Genomic DNA, 20105 nt, shown 5'->3' with positions numbered 1-20105 from the left:
TGTGCGTGTGTGTATTTATATATTTATTATAATATATTACAATAGAATATATATATAAATAAGTTTGCAATATACCTTGTAAAATAAGTTAGTTATCTCTTTCTGATTGAATAAATCATTTTCAAAATTTGTAATTTACAGATGTTTTCCGTGAATACAGATTTTCCCGTCACGTAGGTAGATGACAGTCACAGTTCTCCATAGAAATTTAGAAGCACTGGTGTTTCAGGAGAACTTGCAGCAGAATGTCCGTCTGGCTCTAGATCTTCTCTTCATAATATCATATGAGCACCAACTGTCACCATCTCAGTAACGGGACCATTTGTCTTCTCTAAATACAGATTTTACCCATGAATGGAGAGTGAAAGATCACTCCGGAAGGATTAATACGCAGACTTATCTGATAAGATATATTACACAGATGCTTATTTTCATGCATTTTATGGAATTAAAGATTCATTCAGAGATACTATTCATATCAATGGACTGTGTGTGGAATGCAGGATAGGAATAGTCGTCCAGATGCTCATTGTCGCTCAAACAAATGAAGATCCTACACAGCGGACCCCCTTTATATTTTTCATGGAAAAAAAACGAAAAACAAAGCAAAAAACACTTTTTACACCAAAAAGTGAAATGTATTTCTCAGTTTGTAATCCTTCTGAAAAACTATAATGTCCTGGAGCAGCAACCATTTCTTTTGTCCATTCATCCCAACAATTCCAAGCATTTAGCCCACATTATTCTTCTGTTTTATGGTCTTTGTTTCTAGAATTCTGTTTTTGAACCGGATTTCTATATTCACAGCATGACGTGCCATTGAAGTGGTTGCTTAGTTTAGCACCCCATGTTTTTATATAATAATCACCTTGTCTACCTATACCTGAATAGTACTGCCATTCTTACATATTTAATGAGAATATGATCTTACAAAGAAATGGGCTATTGTAGAGCAGCAGCCCGTATGAAGGCAAGGCAACTAACAAACTAATATTCAGTGCATTGTGGTTGTGTTCTGTGCAATGAATGCAAAAATGTTCTTAAAAGATAATTAAGGTTGGACTTCACTTCCATCCTTGGCTGTACCAGATTTCCATCCAGAAAGGAAGCTTGGGCAGTCTAAGGGGTACTTTGCACACTACGACATCGCAAGCCGATGCTTGCGATGCCGAACGCGATAGTCCCTGCCCCAGTCGCAGCTGCGATCTCTTGTGATAGCTGGAGTAGCGAACATTATCGTTGCGGCAGCTTCACACAGACTTACCTGCCCTGCGACGTCGCTCTGGCTGGCGACCCGCCTCCTTATTAAGGGGGCGGGTCGTGCGGCGTCACACGGCAGGCGGCCAATGGAAGCGGAGGGGTGGGGATGAGCGGGACGTAAAACATCCCACCCACCTCCTTCCCTCCGCATAGCCGGCGTGAGCAGCAGGACGCAGGTAGGAGATTTTCCTCGCTCCTGCGGCTTCACACAGCGATGTGTGCTGCCGCAGGAACGAGGAACAACATCGTAACATCGGTCCTTCCGAAATTATGGAAATGACCGACGCTACACCGATCATACGATTTCGACGCTTTTGCGCTCGTTAATCGTAACAAAAACAATTTACAGACTACGATGTCGACAGCAACGCCGGATGTGCGTCACTTTCAATTTGACCCCACCGACATCGCACCTGCGATGTTGTAGTGTGCAAAGTACCCCTTAGGCTAGTTTCACACATCCGGCTTTTCACTGGTTTGCCAGATTCGGCGGACTCCAGTACAGTGTGATACAGTACAATGGCAGCGCGGCAACTTCCGGGTTACATGCTCCGGTCACATGACAACATGTGACCGGAGCTTGTCATGCTGCCACTGTACTGTATACATACTGGAGTATGCAGAGTCCGGCAATCCGGATGTGTGAAATGAGCCTAAGGCAAAATACAGACGAACATTGGCATTCTTGGAGCAGTCAAGCTGCAGATGTGTCTGGGTCAATGGACGGCAATGAACACTCCACTGCATAGCGGACGGATGTAGGAGTTGCACTGCGTTAAGATAAGGGCAGTACATGATATATTTTGAGGGACTTGCAGACAATAACAGTGTGAGTGTATTGTCCATGTGCAGTCTGTCTGGATGGTGCCTGCATTGGGACAGCAATGAAAATGTACTAAGGGTCCTGCGCTCAGCGTACGTGTCCACGGCTGAACAGAGTACCATTGTATGGCTCTTGATCTGTCGAAGCATTAGCCACACGTTCTTTATTTTCACATTGTAAAAGTTAGGATACATACTTGTGTAAGATCATCATCGGCCATCCACTGTGGGAGCGCCGTCATCTGACTAAGGCACTGGAATAAGGTGGCTCTTAAGGCACAGTAATTATCTCCCCTTACGCGTCTTATGGAATTGAAACAGTGAGACACTTGTTCATAACCCTAGAAAAGGAAAATGGAGAATTAAATGGACTGCCTAAAAATAACAAAATGTTTAACGAAAGACTTAAACCACTAATTTGCCAAAAACTAGAAGTAGAAAACATATCTGGAGTAGAAGCAACCTATTACACAAAGGCAGTAAAGGTAATATACCCAGCGTCACACATTGCTCAGAGCCAGAATTGTGGAGTGAGAACGAAGGGAATTTTGTTTACTTACCGTAAATTCCTTTTCTTCTTGCTCCTATTGGGAGACCCAGACAATTGGGGTGTATAGCTTCTGCCTCCGGAGGCCACACAAAGTATTACACTTAAAAGTGTAAACCCCTCCCCTCTGCCTATACACCCTCCCGTGCATCACAGGCTCCTCAGTTTTGGTGCAAAAGCAGGAAGGAGGAAACTTATAAATTGGTCTAAGGTAAATTCAATCCGAAGGATGTTCGGAGAACTGAAAACCATGAACCAAAGAACAATTCAACATGAACAACATGTGTACACAAAAGAACAACAGCCCGAAGGGAACAGGGGCGGGTGCTGGGTCTCCCAATAGGAGCTAGAAGAAAAGGAATTTACGGTAAACAAAATTCCCTTCTTTGTCGCTCCATTGGGAGACCCAGACAATTGGGACGTCCAAAAGCAGTCCCTGGGTGGGTAAAAGAATACCTCGATAAAAGAGCCGTAAAACGGCCCCTTTCTACAGGTGGGCAACCGCCGCCTGAAGGACTCGCCTACCTAGGCTGGCATCTGCCGAAGCGTAGGTATGCACCCGATAGTGTTTCGTGAAAGTGTGCAGACTCGACCAGGTAGCCGCCTGACACCTGCTGAGCCGTAGCCTGGTGCCGCAATGCCCAGGACGCACCCACGGCTCTGGTAGAATGGGCTTTCAGCCCTGAAGGAACCGGAAGCCCAGAAGAACGGTAGGCTTCAAGAATCGGTTCCTTGATCCACCGAGCCAAGGTTGACTTGGAAGCCTGCGACCCTTTACGCTGGCCAGCGACAAGGACAAAGAGCGCATCCGAACGGCGCAGGGGCGCCGTACGAGAAATGTAGAGTCTGAGTGCTCTCACAAGATCTAACAAGTGCAAATCCTTTTCACATTGGTGAACTGGATGAGGGCAAAAAGAAGGTAAGGAGATATCCTGATTGAGATGAAAAGGGGATACCACCTTAGGAAGAAATTCCGGAACCGGACGCAGGACCACCTTATCCTGGTGAAACATCAGGAAGGGGGCTTTGCATGACAGTGCAGCTAGCTCAGACACTCTCCGAAGTGATGTGACTGCCACTAGGAAGACCACCTTCTGCGAAAGGCGTGAAAGAGAAACATCCCTCATTGGCTCGAAAGGTGGTTTCTGAAGAGCCGTTAGCACCCTGTTCAGATCCCAGGGTTCTAGCGGACGCTTGTAAGGAGGGACAATGTGGCAAACCCCCTGCAGGAACGTGCGTACCTGCGGAAGCCTGGCTAGACGCTTTTGAAAAAACACGGAGAGCGCCGAGACTTGTCCCTTAAGAGTGCCGAGAGACAAACCCTTTTCCATTCCGGATTGAAGGAAGGACAGAAAAGTGGGCAAGGCAAATGGCCAGGGAGTAAAACCCTGATCAGAGCACCAGGATAAGAAGATCCTCCACGTCCTGTGGTAGATCTTGGCGGACGTTGGTTTCCTGGCCTGTCTCATAGTGGCAATGACCTCTTGAGATAACCCTGAAGACGCTAGGATCCAGGACTCAATGGCCACACAGTCAGGTTGAGGGCCGCAGAATTCAGATGGAAAAATGGCCCTTGAGACAGCAAGTCTGGTCGGTCTGGTAGTGCCCACGGTTGACCCACCGTGAGATGCCACAGATCCGGGTACCACGACCTCCTCGGCCAGTCTGGGGCGATGAGGATGGCGCGGCGGCAGTCGGACCTGATCTTGCGTAACACTCTGGGCAGTAGTGCCAGAGGAGGAAATACATAAGGCAGTCGAAACTGCGACCAATCCTGAACTAATGCGTCTGCCGCCAGAGCTCTGTGATCTTGAGACCGTGCCATGAATGCCGGGACCTTGTTGTTGTGCCGGGACGCCATTAGGTCGACGTCTGGCATTCCCCAGCGGCAACAGATCTCTTGAAACACGTCCGGGTGAAGAGACCATTCCCCTGCGTCCATGCCCTGGCGACTGAGAAAATCTGCTTCCCAGTTTTCTACGCCCGGGATGTGAACTGCGGAGATGGTGGAGGCTGTGGCTTCCACCCACAGCAGAATCCGCCGAACTTCTTGGAAGGCTTGACGACTGTGTGTGCCGCCTTGGTGGTTGATGTACGCCACCGCCGTGGCGTTGTCCGACTGAATTCGGATCTGTCTGCCTTCCAGCCACGGCTGGAACGCCTTTAGGGCTAGATACACTGCCCTTATCTCCAGAACATTGATCTGAAGGGAGGACTCTGGCTGAGTCCAGGTACCCTGAGCCCTGTGGTGGAGGAAGACCGCTCCCCACCCTGACAGACTCGCGTCCGTCGTGACCACAGCCCAGGATGGGGGCAGGAAGGATTTCCCCTTCGACAAAAGAAGTGGGAAGAAGCCACCACTGAAGAGAGGCCTTGGCTGCCCGAGAAAGGGAGACGTTCCTGTCGAGGGACGTCGACCTCCTGTCCCATTTGCGGAGAATGTCCCATTGGAGTGGACGCAGATGAAACTGCGCAAATGGAACTGCCTCCATTGATGCCACCATCTTCCCTAGGAAGTGCATGAGGCGCCTCAAGGGGTGTGACTGGGCTCGAAGGAGAGATTGCACCCCTGTCTGTAGTGAACGCTGTTTGTCCAGCGGAAGTTTCACTATCGCTGAGAGAGTATGAAACTCCATCCCGAGATATGTCAGCGATTGGGTCGGTGTCAATTTTGACTTTGGGAAGTTGATGATCCACCCGAATCTCTGGAGAGTCTCCAGAGCAATGTTCAGGCTGTGCTGGCATGCCACCCGGGAGGGGGCCTTGACTAGAAGATCGTCTAAGTAAGGGATCACCGAGTGTCCCTGAGAGTGTAGGACTGCTACCACTGTTGCCATGACCTTGGTGAAGACCCGTGGGGCTGTCGCCAGGCCGAAAGGCAGTGCCACGAACTGAAGGTGTTCGTCCCCGATGGCGAAACGCAGGAAGCGCTGATGCTCTGGTGCAATCGGCACGTGGAGATAAGCATCCTTGATGTCGATTGATGCTAGGAAGTCTCCTTGGGACATCGAGGCGATGACGGAGCGGAGAGATTCCATCCGGAACCGCCTGGTTTTCACATGTCTGTTGAGCAGTTTGAGGTCCAGAACGGGACGGAAAGATCCGTCCTTTTTTGGCACCACAAACAAGTTGGAGTAAAAACCGTGACCCCATTCCTGAAGGGGAACAGGGATCACCACTCCTTCTGCCTTCAGAGTGTTCACCGCCTGAAGAAGAGCATCGGCTCGCTCGGGGGGCGGAGATGTTCTGAAGAAACGAGTCGGAGGACGAGAGCTGAGCTCTATCCTGTAACCGTGAGACAGAATGTCTCTCACCCATCGGTCTTGGACATGTGGCAACCAGGCGTCGCAAAAGCGGGAGAGCCTGCCACCGACCGAGGATGCGGTTTGGGGAGGCCGAAAGTCATGAGGAGGCCGCTTTGGGAACGGTTCCTCCGGCGGTCTTTTTAGGACGTGACTTAGACCGCCATGAATCAGAGTTCCTCTGGTCCTTCTGTGGCCTGTTGGACGAGGAGAATTGAGACCTGGCTGAGGGCCGAAAGGACCGAAACCTCGATTGTATCTTCCGTTGTTGAGGTCTGTTTGGTTTGGACTGGGGTAAGGACGGGTCCTTTCCCTTGGATTGTTTAATGATTTCATCCAATTGCTCGCCAAACAGACGGTCGCCAGAAAATGGCAAACCGGTTAAGAACTTCTTGGAAGCAGAGTCTGCCTTCCATTCGCGTAGCCACATGGCCCTGTGGACTGCCACTGAATTGGCGGATGCTACCGCCGTACGGCTCGCAGAGTCCAGGACAGCATTCATGGCGTAGGACGCAAAAGCCGATGCCTGAGAGGTTAAAGACACAACCTGCGGAGTAGAGGCACGTGTGACTGTAATAATCTCAGCCTGACAAGCTGTTATAGCTTGGAGTGCCCATACGGCTGCGAATGCCGGAGCAAAAGACGCGCCTATAGCTTCATAGATGGATTTCATCAGGAGCTCTATCTGCCTGTCAGTGGCATCCTTGAGCGATGAACCATCTGCCACTGCAACTATGGATCTAGCCGCCAGTCTAGAGACTGGAGGATCCACCTTGGGACACTGAGCCCAACCCTTAACTACGTCAGGGGGGAAGGGGTAACGTGTGTCATTAAGGCGCTTGGTAAAGCGCTTGTCCGGAAAAGCTCGGTGTTTCTGGACTGTATCTCTGAAGTTGGAGTGATCAAGAAACGCACTCCGTGTACGTTTGGGAAACCTAAATTGGAATTTCTCCTGCTGAGAAGCTGACTCCTCAATCGGAGGAGTTGGAGGAGAAAGTTCTAGCACCTGATTGATGGACGCTATAAGGTCGTTTACTATGGCGTCCCCTTCAGGTGTATCAAGATTGAGAGCGGCGTCAGGATCAGAGCCCTGATCTGCCACCTCCGCTTCATCCTCCAGAGAGTCCTCATGCTGAGACCCTGAGCAGTGTGATGAAGTCGAGGGAAGCTCCCAGCGAGCCCGCTTAGCCGGTCTGGGACTGCGGTCCGTGTCGGAGTCCTCACCGTGGGACCTATGAGTCTCCCCAGGAGCACTTTGCTGCGCCGACCGAGGGGGGTCTGAGGGCAATGATTCAACAGTGCCCGGGGCCTGTGTTACCGGTCTGGACTGCAAAGCTTCTAGTATCTTAGCAGACCATCTATCCATAGACTGAGCCATGGATTGAGAAATAGACTCAGAAAGTTTGTCAGTCAACACTGCAAACTCTGTCCCTGCCACCTGGACAGTGGCAGCCGGTGGTTCTACCTGGGCCGAGGGTCCCACTAGTGGCTGAGGCTCCGGCTGAGTGAGTGTCACAGGGGCCGAGCATTGCACACAATGAGGGTAGGTGGAACCTGCAGGTAGCATAGCCGCACAAGAGGTACAGGTTGCAAAATAAGCCTGTGCCTTGGCACCCTTGCTTTTTGCGGACGACATGCTGTTGTCTCCTCTTAGAGCAATCAGTGAGGGTATATAGCCAAAAGCAAATAGTGCGGCCGAACACAGTAAATGTATACAATATAAGCATATAAATATACACTTCGGCACCCAGGGGGGCCAGCACCTAGTAACAGGTGCGGCTTACCGACCGCCCTCAGCGGTTGTGTGACCACCAGATTCCCTGCCTGGGCCTCCCAGAGCTATGGAGCTCGGCTGTTGTCTCCCCTCTGAAGTTCTCCAGCGTCAGAAGTGCTGATAGGAATGGCTGCCAGCGTTCTGAGAGGAGGAGGGAGCCGTGGGCGTGCCTCAGAAAGTGCGGGAATCTGGTGCCCCGCAGTGCTTAGTGAGGGGGGAGGAGGATACCTCAGTATGCTCCAGCCCTCACCGCTGACGTCCAGTCTAGCGTCCCGCCCTTACCCCTGACTGGCAGGCCCGGGAGTTTGCGGTACTAGGCCGCAAAAGCCGGGGACTAAATTTATTAGCGCGGCCGGCAAACAAGCGCGGTCGGCGCGGTAGTCCCGGCGACACAAAACACCCAGCAGCTGCTGCAGCGTCCGTTACACAGGCGCTCTATGCGCCGTCCCCAAGGGGACACAGAGTACCTCAGAGGAGCAGGGCCTGTCCTGACGATACCCGGTCTCCTGTCCAGCAGATTCCCCCAGGGGCTGCGGAGGGAGCACGGTCCCAGTGCATGGTGACCGGATAGGATCCCACTTCACCCAGAGCCCCGAAAGGATGGGGAAGGATAACAGCATGTGGCTCCAGCCTTTGTACCCGCAATGGGTACCTCAACCTTAACAGCACCGCCGACCAGAGTGGGGTGAGAAGGGAGCATGCCGGGGGCCCTGGGGCCCTCTTTTCTTCCATCCGATAAAGTCAGCAGCTGCTGCTGACTAAAATGTGGAGCTTGCGTGCATGTGTGCCTCCTTCAACACAAAGCATAAAAACTGGGGAGCCCGTGATGCACGGGAGGGTGTATAGGCAGAGGGGAGGGGTTTACACTTTTAAGTGTAATACTTTGTGTGGCCTCCGGAGGCAGAAGCTATACACCCCAATTGTCTGGGTCTCCCAATGGAGCGACAAAGAAAATTACTTTCATGAAACGTTAAAGAAAAAAATAAAAATAGTGACTATAAGAAATAAACAAAAAAGAGGTTTTATATAATTAAAATGTATCCAGCAAAACCTTGTAAGATGTGCGGCGTTCATATAAATCACATGTCTACAGTCACTGCTGTTTATGAGAAACAACAAACCTGGAAGAATACAGTTTTGCATCTTGCGGGAAAGACATTATTTAGAAAGGATGCCATTTTCCTCTCTTTATCCACTTCAGTTTGGACTTCAGAAGCTGCATAAAGCGAGGTGGCCTGAAGTGTTTGGATGGCTACATATATGAGGGGCTGCTTTTAAGTTTTTGGCTTTGTGATCTTTTTTGTTTCTATGGTAATGAATGTTACATCACATAAAAGCCTTATGTGTCTAATATAGGTTTTCAAAATTTTGTTTGGATCTTATAGCAACAGTGTTCTACGCAGGCGGGAAAACAAAATGGTGGAGTCTAATGCGATATTCACAGCAACAGAGCAGAGGAGGGATAAAATTCTTGTTTCTGCAAGGAAAGTCCGGGAAGGATGAAGGGAATTTTGTTTACTTACCGTAAATTCCTTTTCTTCTAGCTCCAATTGGGAGACCCAGACAATTGGGTGTATAGGCTATGCCTCCGGAGGCCGCACAAAGTATTACACTAAAAGTGTAAAGCCCCTCCCCTTCTGCCTATACACCCCCCGTGCTCCCATGGGCTCCTCAGTTTTGGTGCAAAAGCAAGAAGGAGGAAAAACAAATTATAAACTGGTTTAAAGTAAATTCAATCCGAAGGAATATCGGAGAACTGAAACCATTCAACATGAACAACATGTGTACACAAAAAAACAGGGGCGGGTGCTGGGTCTCCCAATTGGAGCTAGAAGAAAAGGAATTTACGGTAAGTAAACAAAATTCCCTTCTTTGTCGCTCCATGGGAGACCCAGACAATTGGGACGTCCAAAAGCAGTCCCTGGGTGGGTAAATAATACCTCATAATAGAGCCGTAACGGCTCCTTCCTACAGGTGGGCAACCGCCGCCTGAAGGACTCGCCTACCTAGGCTGGCATCCGCCGAAGCATAGGTATGCACCTGATAGTGTTTCGTGAAAGTGTGCAGGCTCGACCAGGTAGCCGCCTGACACACCTGCTGAGCCGTAGCCTGGTGCCTCAAAGCCCAGGACGCACCCACGGCTCTGGTAGAATGGGCCTTCAGCCCTGAGGGAACCGGAAGCCCCGCCGAACGGTAAGCTTCGATAATTGGTTCCTTGATCCACCGAGCCAGGGTTGATTTGGAAGCCTGTGACCCTTTACGCTGGCCAGCGACAAGGACAAAGAGTGCATCCGAGCGGCGCAGGAGCGCCGTCCGAGAAATGTAGAGTCTGAGTGCTCTCACCAGATCTAACAAGTGCAAATCCTTTTCACATTGGTGAATTGGATGAGGGCAAAAAGAGGGTAAGGAGATATCCTGATTGAGATGAAACGGGGATACCACCTTAGGTAGAAATTCCGGAACCGGACGCAGAACCACCTTGTCCTGGTGAAACACCAGGAAAGGGGCTTTGCATGACAATGCTGCTAGCTCAGACACTCTCCGAAGTGAAGCGACTGCTACAAGGAAGACCACCTTCTGCGAAAGGCGTGAAAGAGAAACATCCCTCATTGGCTCGAACGGTGGTTTCTGAAGAACCATCAGCACCCTGTTCAGATCCCAGGGTTCTAACGGCCGCTTGTAAGGAGGGACGATGTGACAAACCCCCTGCAGGAACGTGCGTACCTGTGGAAGTCTGGCCAAGCGCTTCTGAAAAAACACAGAGAGCGCAGAGACTTGTCCCTTAAGGGAGCCAAGCGACAAACCCTTTTCCAATCCGGACTGAAGAAAGGACAGAAAGGTGGGCAAGGCAAATGGCCAGGGAGAAAAACCCTGATCAGAGCACCATGACAGGAATATTTTCCACGTCCTGTGGTAGATCTTGGCGGACGTTGGTTTCCTAGCCTGTCTCATAGTGGCAATGACCTCTTGAGATAATCCTGAAGACGCTAAGATCCAGGACTCAATGGCCACACAGTCAGGTTGAGGGCCGCAGAATTCAGATGGAAAAACGGCCCTTGAGACAGCAAGTCTGGTCGGTCTGGTAGTGCCCACGGTTGGCCGACCGTGAGATGCCACAGATCCGGGTACCACGACCTCCTCGGCCAGTCTGGAGCGACGAGGATGGCGCGGCGGCAGTCGGCCCTGATCTTGTGTAACACTCTGGGCAACAGTGCCAGCGGAGGAAACACATAAGGGAGTTGAAACTGCGACCAATCCTGAACTAAGGCGTCTGCCGCCAGAGCTCTGTGATCGTGAGAACGTGCCATGAATGCCGTGACCTTGTTGTTGTGCCGGGACGCCATTAGGTCGACGTCCGGCATCCCCCAGCGGCAACAGATCTCCTGAAACACGTCCGGGTGAAGGGACCATTCCCCTGCGTCCATGCCCTGGCGACTGAGAAAGTCTGCTTCCCAGTTTTCTACGCCCGGGATGTGAACTGCGGAGATGGTGGAGGCTGTGGCTTCCACCCACATCAAAATCCGCCGGACTTCCTGGAAGGCTTGCCGGCTTCGTGTTCCTCCTTGGTGGTTGATGTAAGCCACCGCTGTGGAGTTGTCCGACTGAATTCGGATCTGCTTGCCTTCCAGCCATTGCTGGAAAGCTTTTAGGGCTAGATACACTGCCCTGATCTCCAGAACATTGATCTGAAGTGAGGACTCCTGCCGAGTCCACGTACCCTGAGCCCTGTGGTGGAGAAAGACTGCTCCCCACCCTGACAGACTCGCGTCCGTCGTGACCACCGCCCAGGATGGGGGTAGGAAGGATTTCCCCTTCGATAATGAAGTGGGAAGAAGCCACCACCGAAGGGAAGCTTTGGTTGCCTGAGAGAGGGAGATGTTCCTGTCGAGGGACGTCGGCTTCCTGTCCCATTTGCGTAGGATGTCCCATTGAAGAGGACGCAGATGAAACTGCGCGAAAGGGACTGCCTCCATTGCTGCCACCATCTTCCCCAGGAAGTGCATGAGGCGCCTCAAGGGGTGTGACTGACCTTGAAGGAGAGATTGCACCCCCGTCTGTAGTGAACGCTGCTTGTTCAGCGGAAGCTTCACTATCGCTGAGAGGGTATGAAACTCCATGCCAAGATATGTCAGCGATTGGGCCGGTGTCAGATTTGACTTTGGCAAATTGATGATCCACCCGAAACTCTGTAGAGTCTCCAGAGTAGCGGTGAGGCTGTGCTGGCATGCCTCTTGAGAGGGAGCCTTGACCAGCAGATCGTCTAAGTAAGGGATCACCGAGTGACCCTGAGAGTGGAGGACCGCAACTACTGCAGCCATAACCTTGGTGAAAACCCGTGGGGCTGTCGCCAGGCCGAACGGCAGTGCCACGAACTGCAGGTGTTCGTCTCCTATGGCGAAGCGCAGGAAGCGCTGATGCTCTGGAGCAATCGGTACGTGGAGATAAGCATCTTTGATATCGATCGATGCAAGGAAATCTCCTTGGGACATTGAGGCGATGACGGAGCGGAGGGATTCCATCCGGAAACGCCTGGCCTTTACGTGTTTGTTGAGCAGTTTTTAGGTCCAGGACAGGACGGAAAGATCCGTCTTTCTTTGGGACCACAAACAGGTTGGAGTAAAAACCGTGACCCTGTTGCTGAAGAGGAACAGGGACCACCACTCCTTCTGTCTTCAGAGTGTCCAGCGCCTGCAGAAGAGCATCGGCTCGCTCAGGAGGCGGAGATGTTCTGAAAAATCGAGTCGGAGGACGAGAATTGAACTCTATCCTGTAACCGTGAGACAGAATGTCTCTCACCCAACGGTCTTTTACCTGTGGCAGCCAAATGTCGGAAAAGCGGGAGAGCCTGCCACCGACCGAGGATGCGGTGTGAGGGGGCCGTAAGTCATGAAGAAGCCGCCTTGGTGGCGGCACCTCCGGCGGTCTTTTTAGGGCGTGCCTTAGACCGCCATGGATCGGAGTTCCTCTGATCCTTCTGAGGACCTTTGGACGAGGAGAATTGGGACCTGCCCGCGCCCCGAAAGGACCGAAACCTCGACTGTCCCCTTCTCTGTTGGGGTAATCTTGGTTTGGCCTGGGGTAAGGATGTTTCCTTTCCCTTGGATTGTTTGATGATTTCATCCAGCCTATCACCAAACAAACGGTCGCCAGAAAATGGCAAACCGGTTAAGCACTTTTTGGAAGCTGAATCTGCCTTCCATTCCCGAAGCCACAAGGCCCTTCGTATTGCCACCGAATTGTCGGCTGCAACCGCCGTACGGCTCACAGAGTCCAGGACAGCATTAATAGCGTAGGACGCAAATGCCGACGTTTGAGAGGTTATAGACGCCACTTGCGGCGCAGACGTACGTGTAAGTGCGTCAATTTGCGCTTGACCCGCTGCAATAGCTTGGAGCGCCCATACGGCTGCGAATGCTGGAGCAAAAGACGCGCCGATAGCTTCATAGATGGATTTCAACCAGAGCTCCATCTGTCTGTCAGTGGCATCCTTGAGCGAAGCCCCATCTTCAACTGCAACTATGGATCTAGCCGCCAGTCTGGAGATTGGAGGATCCACCTTGGGACACTGAGTCCAGCCCTTGACCACGTCAGGGGGGGAAGGGATACCGTGTATCCTTAAGGCGCTTAGAAAAACGCTTATCTGGATTAGCCCGGTGTTTCTGGACTGCCTCTCTGAAGTCAGAGTGGTCCAGAAACATACTCGTTGTACGTTTGGGGAACCTAAAACGGAATTTCTCCTGCTGAGAAGCTGACTCCTCTACTGGATGAGCAGAGGGAGAAATATCCAACATTTGATTTATGGACGCGATAAGATCATTCACTATGGCGTCCCCATCAGGAGTATCAGGGTTGAGCGCAGCCTCAGAATTAGAATCCTGATCAGCTACCTCCGCTTCACCATACAGAGAGTCCTCCCGCTGAGACCCTGACCAATGTGATGATGTCGAGGGAATTTCCAAGCGAGCTCGCTTACGCGGTCTGGGACTGCGGTCCGTGTCAGAGACCTCACTCTGGAATCTATGAGACACCCCGGGAGGACATGGTTGTTCCGACTGAGGGGAACTAGGTGGCAATGATTCCACAGTGTCCCTGGTTTGAGATACCGGTCTGGACTGCAAAGCTTCTAGTATCTTAGCCATAGTCTCAGAAAGCCTTTCAGTAAAAGCTGTAAACTCCGTCCCTGTCACCTGGACAGTGTTAGCAGGTGGTTCCCCCTGGGCCTCCCTTAGCAGAGGCTCCGGCTGAGTAAGTGCCACGGGGGCCGAGCAGTGCACACAATGAGGGTCAGTGGAGCCTGCCGGTAGTGAGGTCGTACATGCGGCGCAGGCAGCAGAGTAAGCCTGTGTTTTGGCACCCCTGCTTCTTGTGGGCACCATGCTGTTGACTCCCCTGAGCAACACAATAGGGTATATAGCCAGAAACAACCGTGCACCATACAGTGTAAAGTATACCTATAAATATATTTACACTACTGCACAAGTGGGGCTAGCACCTGAGGTGCTGCTTACCGCCCGCTTAGAGCGGTTGTGTGGCCAGCAGAATCCCTGTCTGAGTCCCCCAGCGCTTGTCTGTCCTCTGCAGCGTCAGAGGAGCTGAGTAATGGCTGCCGGCGTCCTAAGGAGAGGAGGGAGCCGTGGGCGTGACCCAGAAAGTGCGGGAACTGGTGCCCCACTGTGCACAGTGAGGGGGGTGGAGTATGCAAAGCATGCTCCAGCCCTCAGTGCTGCTGTGCTGTACAGCGTCCCGCCCTTCCCCTGACTGGCAGGGCTGGGGGCGGGAAGAACGAGACTAGGCCGCAAAAAGCCGGGGACTCGAGTTATGAGCGCGGCCGCCGTAAAAGCGCGGTCGGCGCTGAAGTCCCTGGCGCACTAACAGTCCCAGCCGCGCCGCAGTAATAGTAATGGCAGCGGCGGTCAGCGCGGCAGTCCCCTTACACTAACACACTCAGCGACGCTGCAGTGTGTAATAGCACAAACGCGGTCAGCGCCGCAGTCCCCGGTGCACTAGCACACCCAGCAATGCTGGAGTGTTGCTGTGCGCGGTCCCCACGGGGACACAGAGTACCTTCAAGTAGCAGGGCCATGTCCCTGAACGATACTCGGCTCCTATCCAGCAGAGTCCTCAGGAGCTGTGGATGGAGCACGGTCTCAGTGCATGGAGACCGATAAGATCCCACTTCACCCAGAGCCCTAAGGGGGATGGGGAAGGAAAACAGCATGTGGGCTCCAGCCTCCGTACCCGCAATGGATACCTCAACCTTAACAACACCGCCGACAAGAGTGGGGTGAGAAGGGAGCATGCTGGGGGCCCTTTAAGGGCCCTCTTTTCTTCCATCTGACATAGTCAGCAGCTGCTGCTGACTAAGCTGTGGAGCTATGCGTGCATGTCTGCCTCCTTCGCACAAAGCAAAAAACTGAGGAGCCCGTGGGAGCACGGGGGGTGTATAGGCAGAAGGGGAGGGGCTTTACACTTTTAGTGTAATACTTTGTGCGGCCTCCGGAGGCATAGCCTATACACCCAATTGTCTGGGTCTCCCATGGAGCGACAAAGAAATTCATGGTGATATGTTGCAGACATTGGGGGATCAATGCCCTTCATATTCCACAGTTAAGAACTGGGTTGCCAAATTTAAAATCGGCCACTTCAGCACCAATGATGAGAGTCCTGAACGCCTGAGAGTGGTTGTTGTTCCGGAGATAGTCGATGCTGTGCACAACCTCATACTGGAGAATCGACGAATTTCAGCTAAAGCAATAGCCGACATCATGGGGATTTCCCGTGAACGTGTTTGTGTCATTATCCATGAACATTAGGACATGAGAAATCTATCTGCAAAGTGGATCCCCAAATGTTTGACAACAAAAGAAGCAAGCAAGTGAAAACTTCCCGGTCCATTTGTCAGCGTTTCTGGACTGATAAAGAACATCCTGGATCGACTGGTCACTATGGATGAGACCTGGATTTATTTGTATGACCCTGAAAACAAGCAGCAGTCAAAAGATCAAAAGGCACAGTGGTTCTCCTTGTCTAAAGAAGTTCAGGGGGCAAAAATCAGCCACTAACGTGATGGAATCTATATTCTGGGATAAGGAGGGCAAATTAAAGGCATCTCTGAAGGCCAAAAGGCGAGGCAAGGTGACCAAAAGGAATCTTGTTCCTGAAAACAACGCCTCTGCTCACACTGCACAAGTAACTATGGCAAAACTGGCAGAGCTGGGCTTCCAGTTGGTTGACTCCCCACCTTATTCACCAGATCTAGCTCCCTCCGAGTATCATCTGTTTCCAAACCTGAAGAAACACCTCAAGAGTACCAAATTTCACACCATTTCTGATGCCATGGCTGCTACAGATGCCTGGTTCGAGGCACAACCGAAATCCATCTTTTTGCTAGGCTTACAGAACTTGGAATACTGATGTAAGAACTGTGTTGACATCAGTGGAGAGTATGTGGAATAAATGTAAAGTTTCATCATCCTATCTAGTTTCTTTCTGGGTAAAGACAAAGACTTACCAGCAGCCCCTCATATCAGCTTACAGCAGCATTCTCACAGTTGGGGATTCACGGCAGAAAGACACTTTAAGTTAAAGCATTTCTGATCATTTTTATTTTATTTTTTTAATGGACTGCACTTCTGCCCCCCCCCCCTTCTAAAAGCCATATTTTTTTTCATTTTTCCATCAACAAAGCTGTGAGTGCTGGTTTATTGTGGAACTAGTTTGGAATGACACCATTACTTTTAAAAGACGCATTCCCAATTACTTTATTAACTATACCTGTATAAATGTGTTTATAGCGATTTTCCCAGCGCTGCTATGCTCCTTTTCTCACTGACATGACATATTCCAATTTACTGGCTCACACTATGCGCTGAGTGAACAAGCAAGCATTTTTAGTGCTTGCTCACGCCGCCATATTTTCAGTCAAAATATCGGATCGCACTCGGACCAAAGGGACCGTGCAAGAAAAAAAAAAAAAAAAAAAAAAAATCAAATCTAATGTCTATCGAGCTATATATTTTAATAATAAATATATCACAGCATGCTCAGGTGGTCTGATTGGGATCGCACTCCGCCTTAGTCCACGAGTGAGTTGAAATCATAAGATTGGCGTGCAGTCCAATTTTCATGGTCAGACACAAGGGAGAAGATGGAAGAATATATTTCTCCATATTCTCCTCATCTGGGAGAATCAGGTCACACTATGTGGACACTCTGTTCTTAGTGTGATTTGTATAAATCAATCCAATTCTCTAGGATAAAAGTAAATATTCAGCCATCTGACCTTAGCCTTACTGTAAAGCTAAAAAGCGCGAGAACGAGGCTCCATAAGTTTAATTTTGGGACAACACGGAGCTGCACAAAAGGGTTGTCTCTTGATGTTTTCATCAGTTTCTTCCATCTCCACCAAAAGGAGTGGCCCCTCAGCTCGTGTAATTCATGACTAGCTGTGGCGTCCCCAACACCAGAAACCATATTCCAGTAAGAGAGTGGAAGGAGATTTTTGACAAGGTGCAGACCATTCATTAGCAGCTCCCATGTCATAAAGAGGAGTGAACCTCTTCATGAATTAGGAGAATCTGACTTCACCCCTCCCCCTCATCAAAATAAGAAAATTGCGGGTCTTAATGAATCGGGGGCCATAGATAGCAGTGTGGAGCGGCAAGTCGAAATACAATTCACGGGAGTGAGAATAGGACTGGAATGGCACTGGAAACCAGTAAGATTAGTGAGTATATTAATGCATGTACACCAATATATATTACACACACACACACACACACACACACACACTAATGCTAAAAAACTAAAAATAACAGATTGTGGAACGGGGCTTTGTAAACCGCGCCAAAGATCACTGATGAAGACTTGGATTAATGTAAAACTTTTTATTTTTGCACAGGTCTACGCGTTTCAGGAGGCTCTGCTCCCTTCCTCAGGACCAACAGGCATAAGCTACATCAAATTTGATGTAGCTTATGCCTGTTGGTCCTGAGGAAGGGACCAGAGCCTCCTGAAACGCATAGACCTGTGCAAAAATAAAAAGTTTACATTAATCCAAGTCTTCATCAGTGATCTTTGGCGCGGTTTACAAAGCCCCGTTCCACAATCTCTCTGTTATCAGCCACCTGGGGTACTGCTGCCGTTGATCCGGATTTATGCTGTTACAGGAGCTGTGCCTTTCACAACCCTCCTTGGTGAGTAGGATTATTTTTTCTGTCACCCCCTGTTTGTCAGGGTAAGACCCTATTGCGCTTATTTTTCAACAGGTTTTTTATCTACGAAAAAACTAAAAATAAAATATTGGTAGTGGTTCTTAGTTACTTCCAGACGTGGCCAAATTCCATTTTCCTACTTTTCAGTCTCCATAGAAGTATAAAGGCTTGGATTTTGTACTATTGAGTGGCACCATTCATTATACCACATAGTGTACTGGAAAACGGGAACAAAATTCTAAAGCGGGTTTTACACGCTACGATATTGCTAGCGATATCATACGCAAAAGCACCCGCCCCTGTCGCGCATGCGATTTCGTGTGATCGCTGGCGCAGCGAACATTATCGCTACGGCAGCATCACACACACTTACCTGGTCGGCGGCGTCGCTGTGACTGCCGAACAATCCCTTCCTCAAGGGGGAGGGACGTTCGGCATCACCGCAACGTCACTAAGCGGCCGGCCGGAGGGGCGGAGATGAGCGGGACGTAACATCCCGCCCACCTCCTTCCTTCCGCATTGCGGCCGGAGGCAGGTAAGGTGAGGTTCCTCGCTCCTCCGGTGTCACACACAGCGGCAGGAGCGAAGAACCACATCGATAATCAACCATTACCGATTTTTGTCAAAAACGAAGAAACTTCAGCTCTCCCTCTTCACTCCCAAATCTTACCTCCGGTGCACGGAAACACCCTGACCTGGGTGGGAACACATGAAGAAAGGAAGAAATTCCAGCAACTTCAGGAGAAAGTAGAATTTTCTTAAAAAACAGTTTCTTTATTGGTAGTAAAAATATTAATATTCCATCCAAGCAAGACAAAAATAGAGAGGCAAGACAGAGGAGCTGTTTCCTACGCGTTTCAACCTGAATAGGTCTTAATCATGGAATGCGCAGAGGAAATCTCTAAGACAGTATTTAAAGTCTGTGCACAACAAGAACAGGTTGAATTAATTGGATTTGTTACCACCCAGCCCATTTAGTGTGGAGAGCACAGAGAAGAGAAAAAAAAAGTGAAAGAATAGAAACTGAGACACTGCACCAAAAAGTCAGCACAACAACAGAAAATAAAGGAAAAAAAACACCAAAAAATATATGTACATAAACTGATTAAAAACAGAAGCAACCAGAGAGATCACATGATAAGAAATATATATATGCCCGGTATAATCTGTAGTGAAGGGGCTCTTTAGAGACAAGAAAGATTTTTTTTTTTCTCCTGACAGGGACAAAAGAAGGACGGGAAAAAAAAAAAAAAAAAAAAAAAAAAAAAAAAAAAACAAAAAAAACAAAACACATTTATTAATGTCCAAATTGCTATATAGTGAAAATTTCAATTCAAATGCTAAAGGAATAACCTTAAACCATCAAATATCCAATAATTACTACAGTATAATATGATATATAGTTATTGGTACTGAAAAGGTATGTCCTATAAAGAACAAATAATTCTGGAATTCAAGTATACTGCATAACAAGATCTCTCCTCATATTCAGACCATGCGGCATTCTCGTGCCCAATTTGAAGATCCAGAAAGATTCTCTATTAAGAATCTTTCTTCTAAGATCCCCACCCCTTTTAGGTCTGGAAACTTTTTCAATGCCTGTGAAAACAAGATTGTCCAGACATCTATTGTGAACAGAGGCAAAGTGTCTGGAAACAGCAGACACATTTACCGCAGATGTATTTAATGTGTCTGACATGTGTCTGCGTATTCTTTGTTTGAGGGGACAACTCGTGCAGCCAACATATTGAACGTGACAGGAAATACACTCAATCAAATAAACCACATTTGGGGTATTGCAGTTTATAAAGCTGTTAATGTTATAAGAAAGTCCTGTATAATTAGATGTAAATGATTTGCATTTTTTTGCATGTTTGCACGAGATGCAAAAATTGTGCCCACAGCCAAAAAAACCTGTGCAGGATAACCAATTTTTAGAGATGGCATTGTCCTTGCTGCTTACAACCAAACTGGGGGATAGAATATTGGCAAGATTAGGGGCTCTTCTGGCCACAAAATTAATTTTATTTTTAGTGAAAATCCGATTTAATAAATCATCACTAAGTAAAATAGGCAGATGTTTTTGTACTATTTTTACTATATCATGGAATTGGGGAGAAAAATTCGTTGTAAACGTCACACCATTATTCCTACTAAAATTGTTCTTATTTTTGTTGTTATCTCTA

At 49.4% G+C, this 20105-nt stretch overlaps 1 protein-coding gene across 2 annotated transcripts in view; it reads right to left on the bottom strand.

Annotated features, from left to right (window-relative positions):
• Nucleotides 1–20105, bottom strand: part of OTULIN (OTU deubiquitinase with linear linkage specificity) — a 70689-nt gene that overhangs the window by 11747 nt on the left and 38837 nt on the right. For both annotated transcript variants that reach the window (XM_075314870.1, XM_075314872.1), the window contains exon 7: nt 2280–2423. In XM_075314870.1, coding sequence (XP_075170985.1) covers nt 2280–2423 — 144 coding nt within the window. The remainder of the gene's footprint in view (nt 1–2279; nt 2424–20105) is intronic.

This window comes from Anomaloglossus baeobatrachus, chromosome 6 (genome assembly GCF_048569485.1).
Source record: "Anomaloglossus baeobatrachus isolate aAnoBae1 chromosome 6, aAnoBae1.hap1, whole genome shotgun sequence".
Classification (NCBI taxonomy): domain Eukaryota; kingdom Metazoa; phylum Chordata; class Amphibia; order Anura; family Aromobatidae; genus Anomaloglossus; species Anomaloglossus baeobatrachus.
The sequence above is the reverse complement of the archived record's forward strand: the minus strand, read 5'-3'. Positions and strand labels throughout refer to the sequence as shown.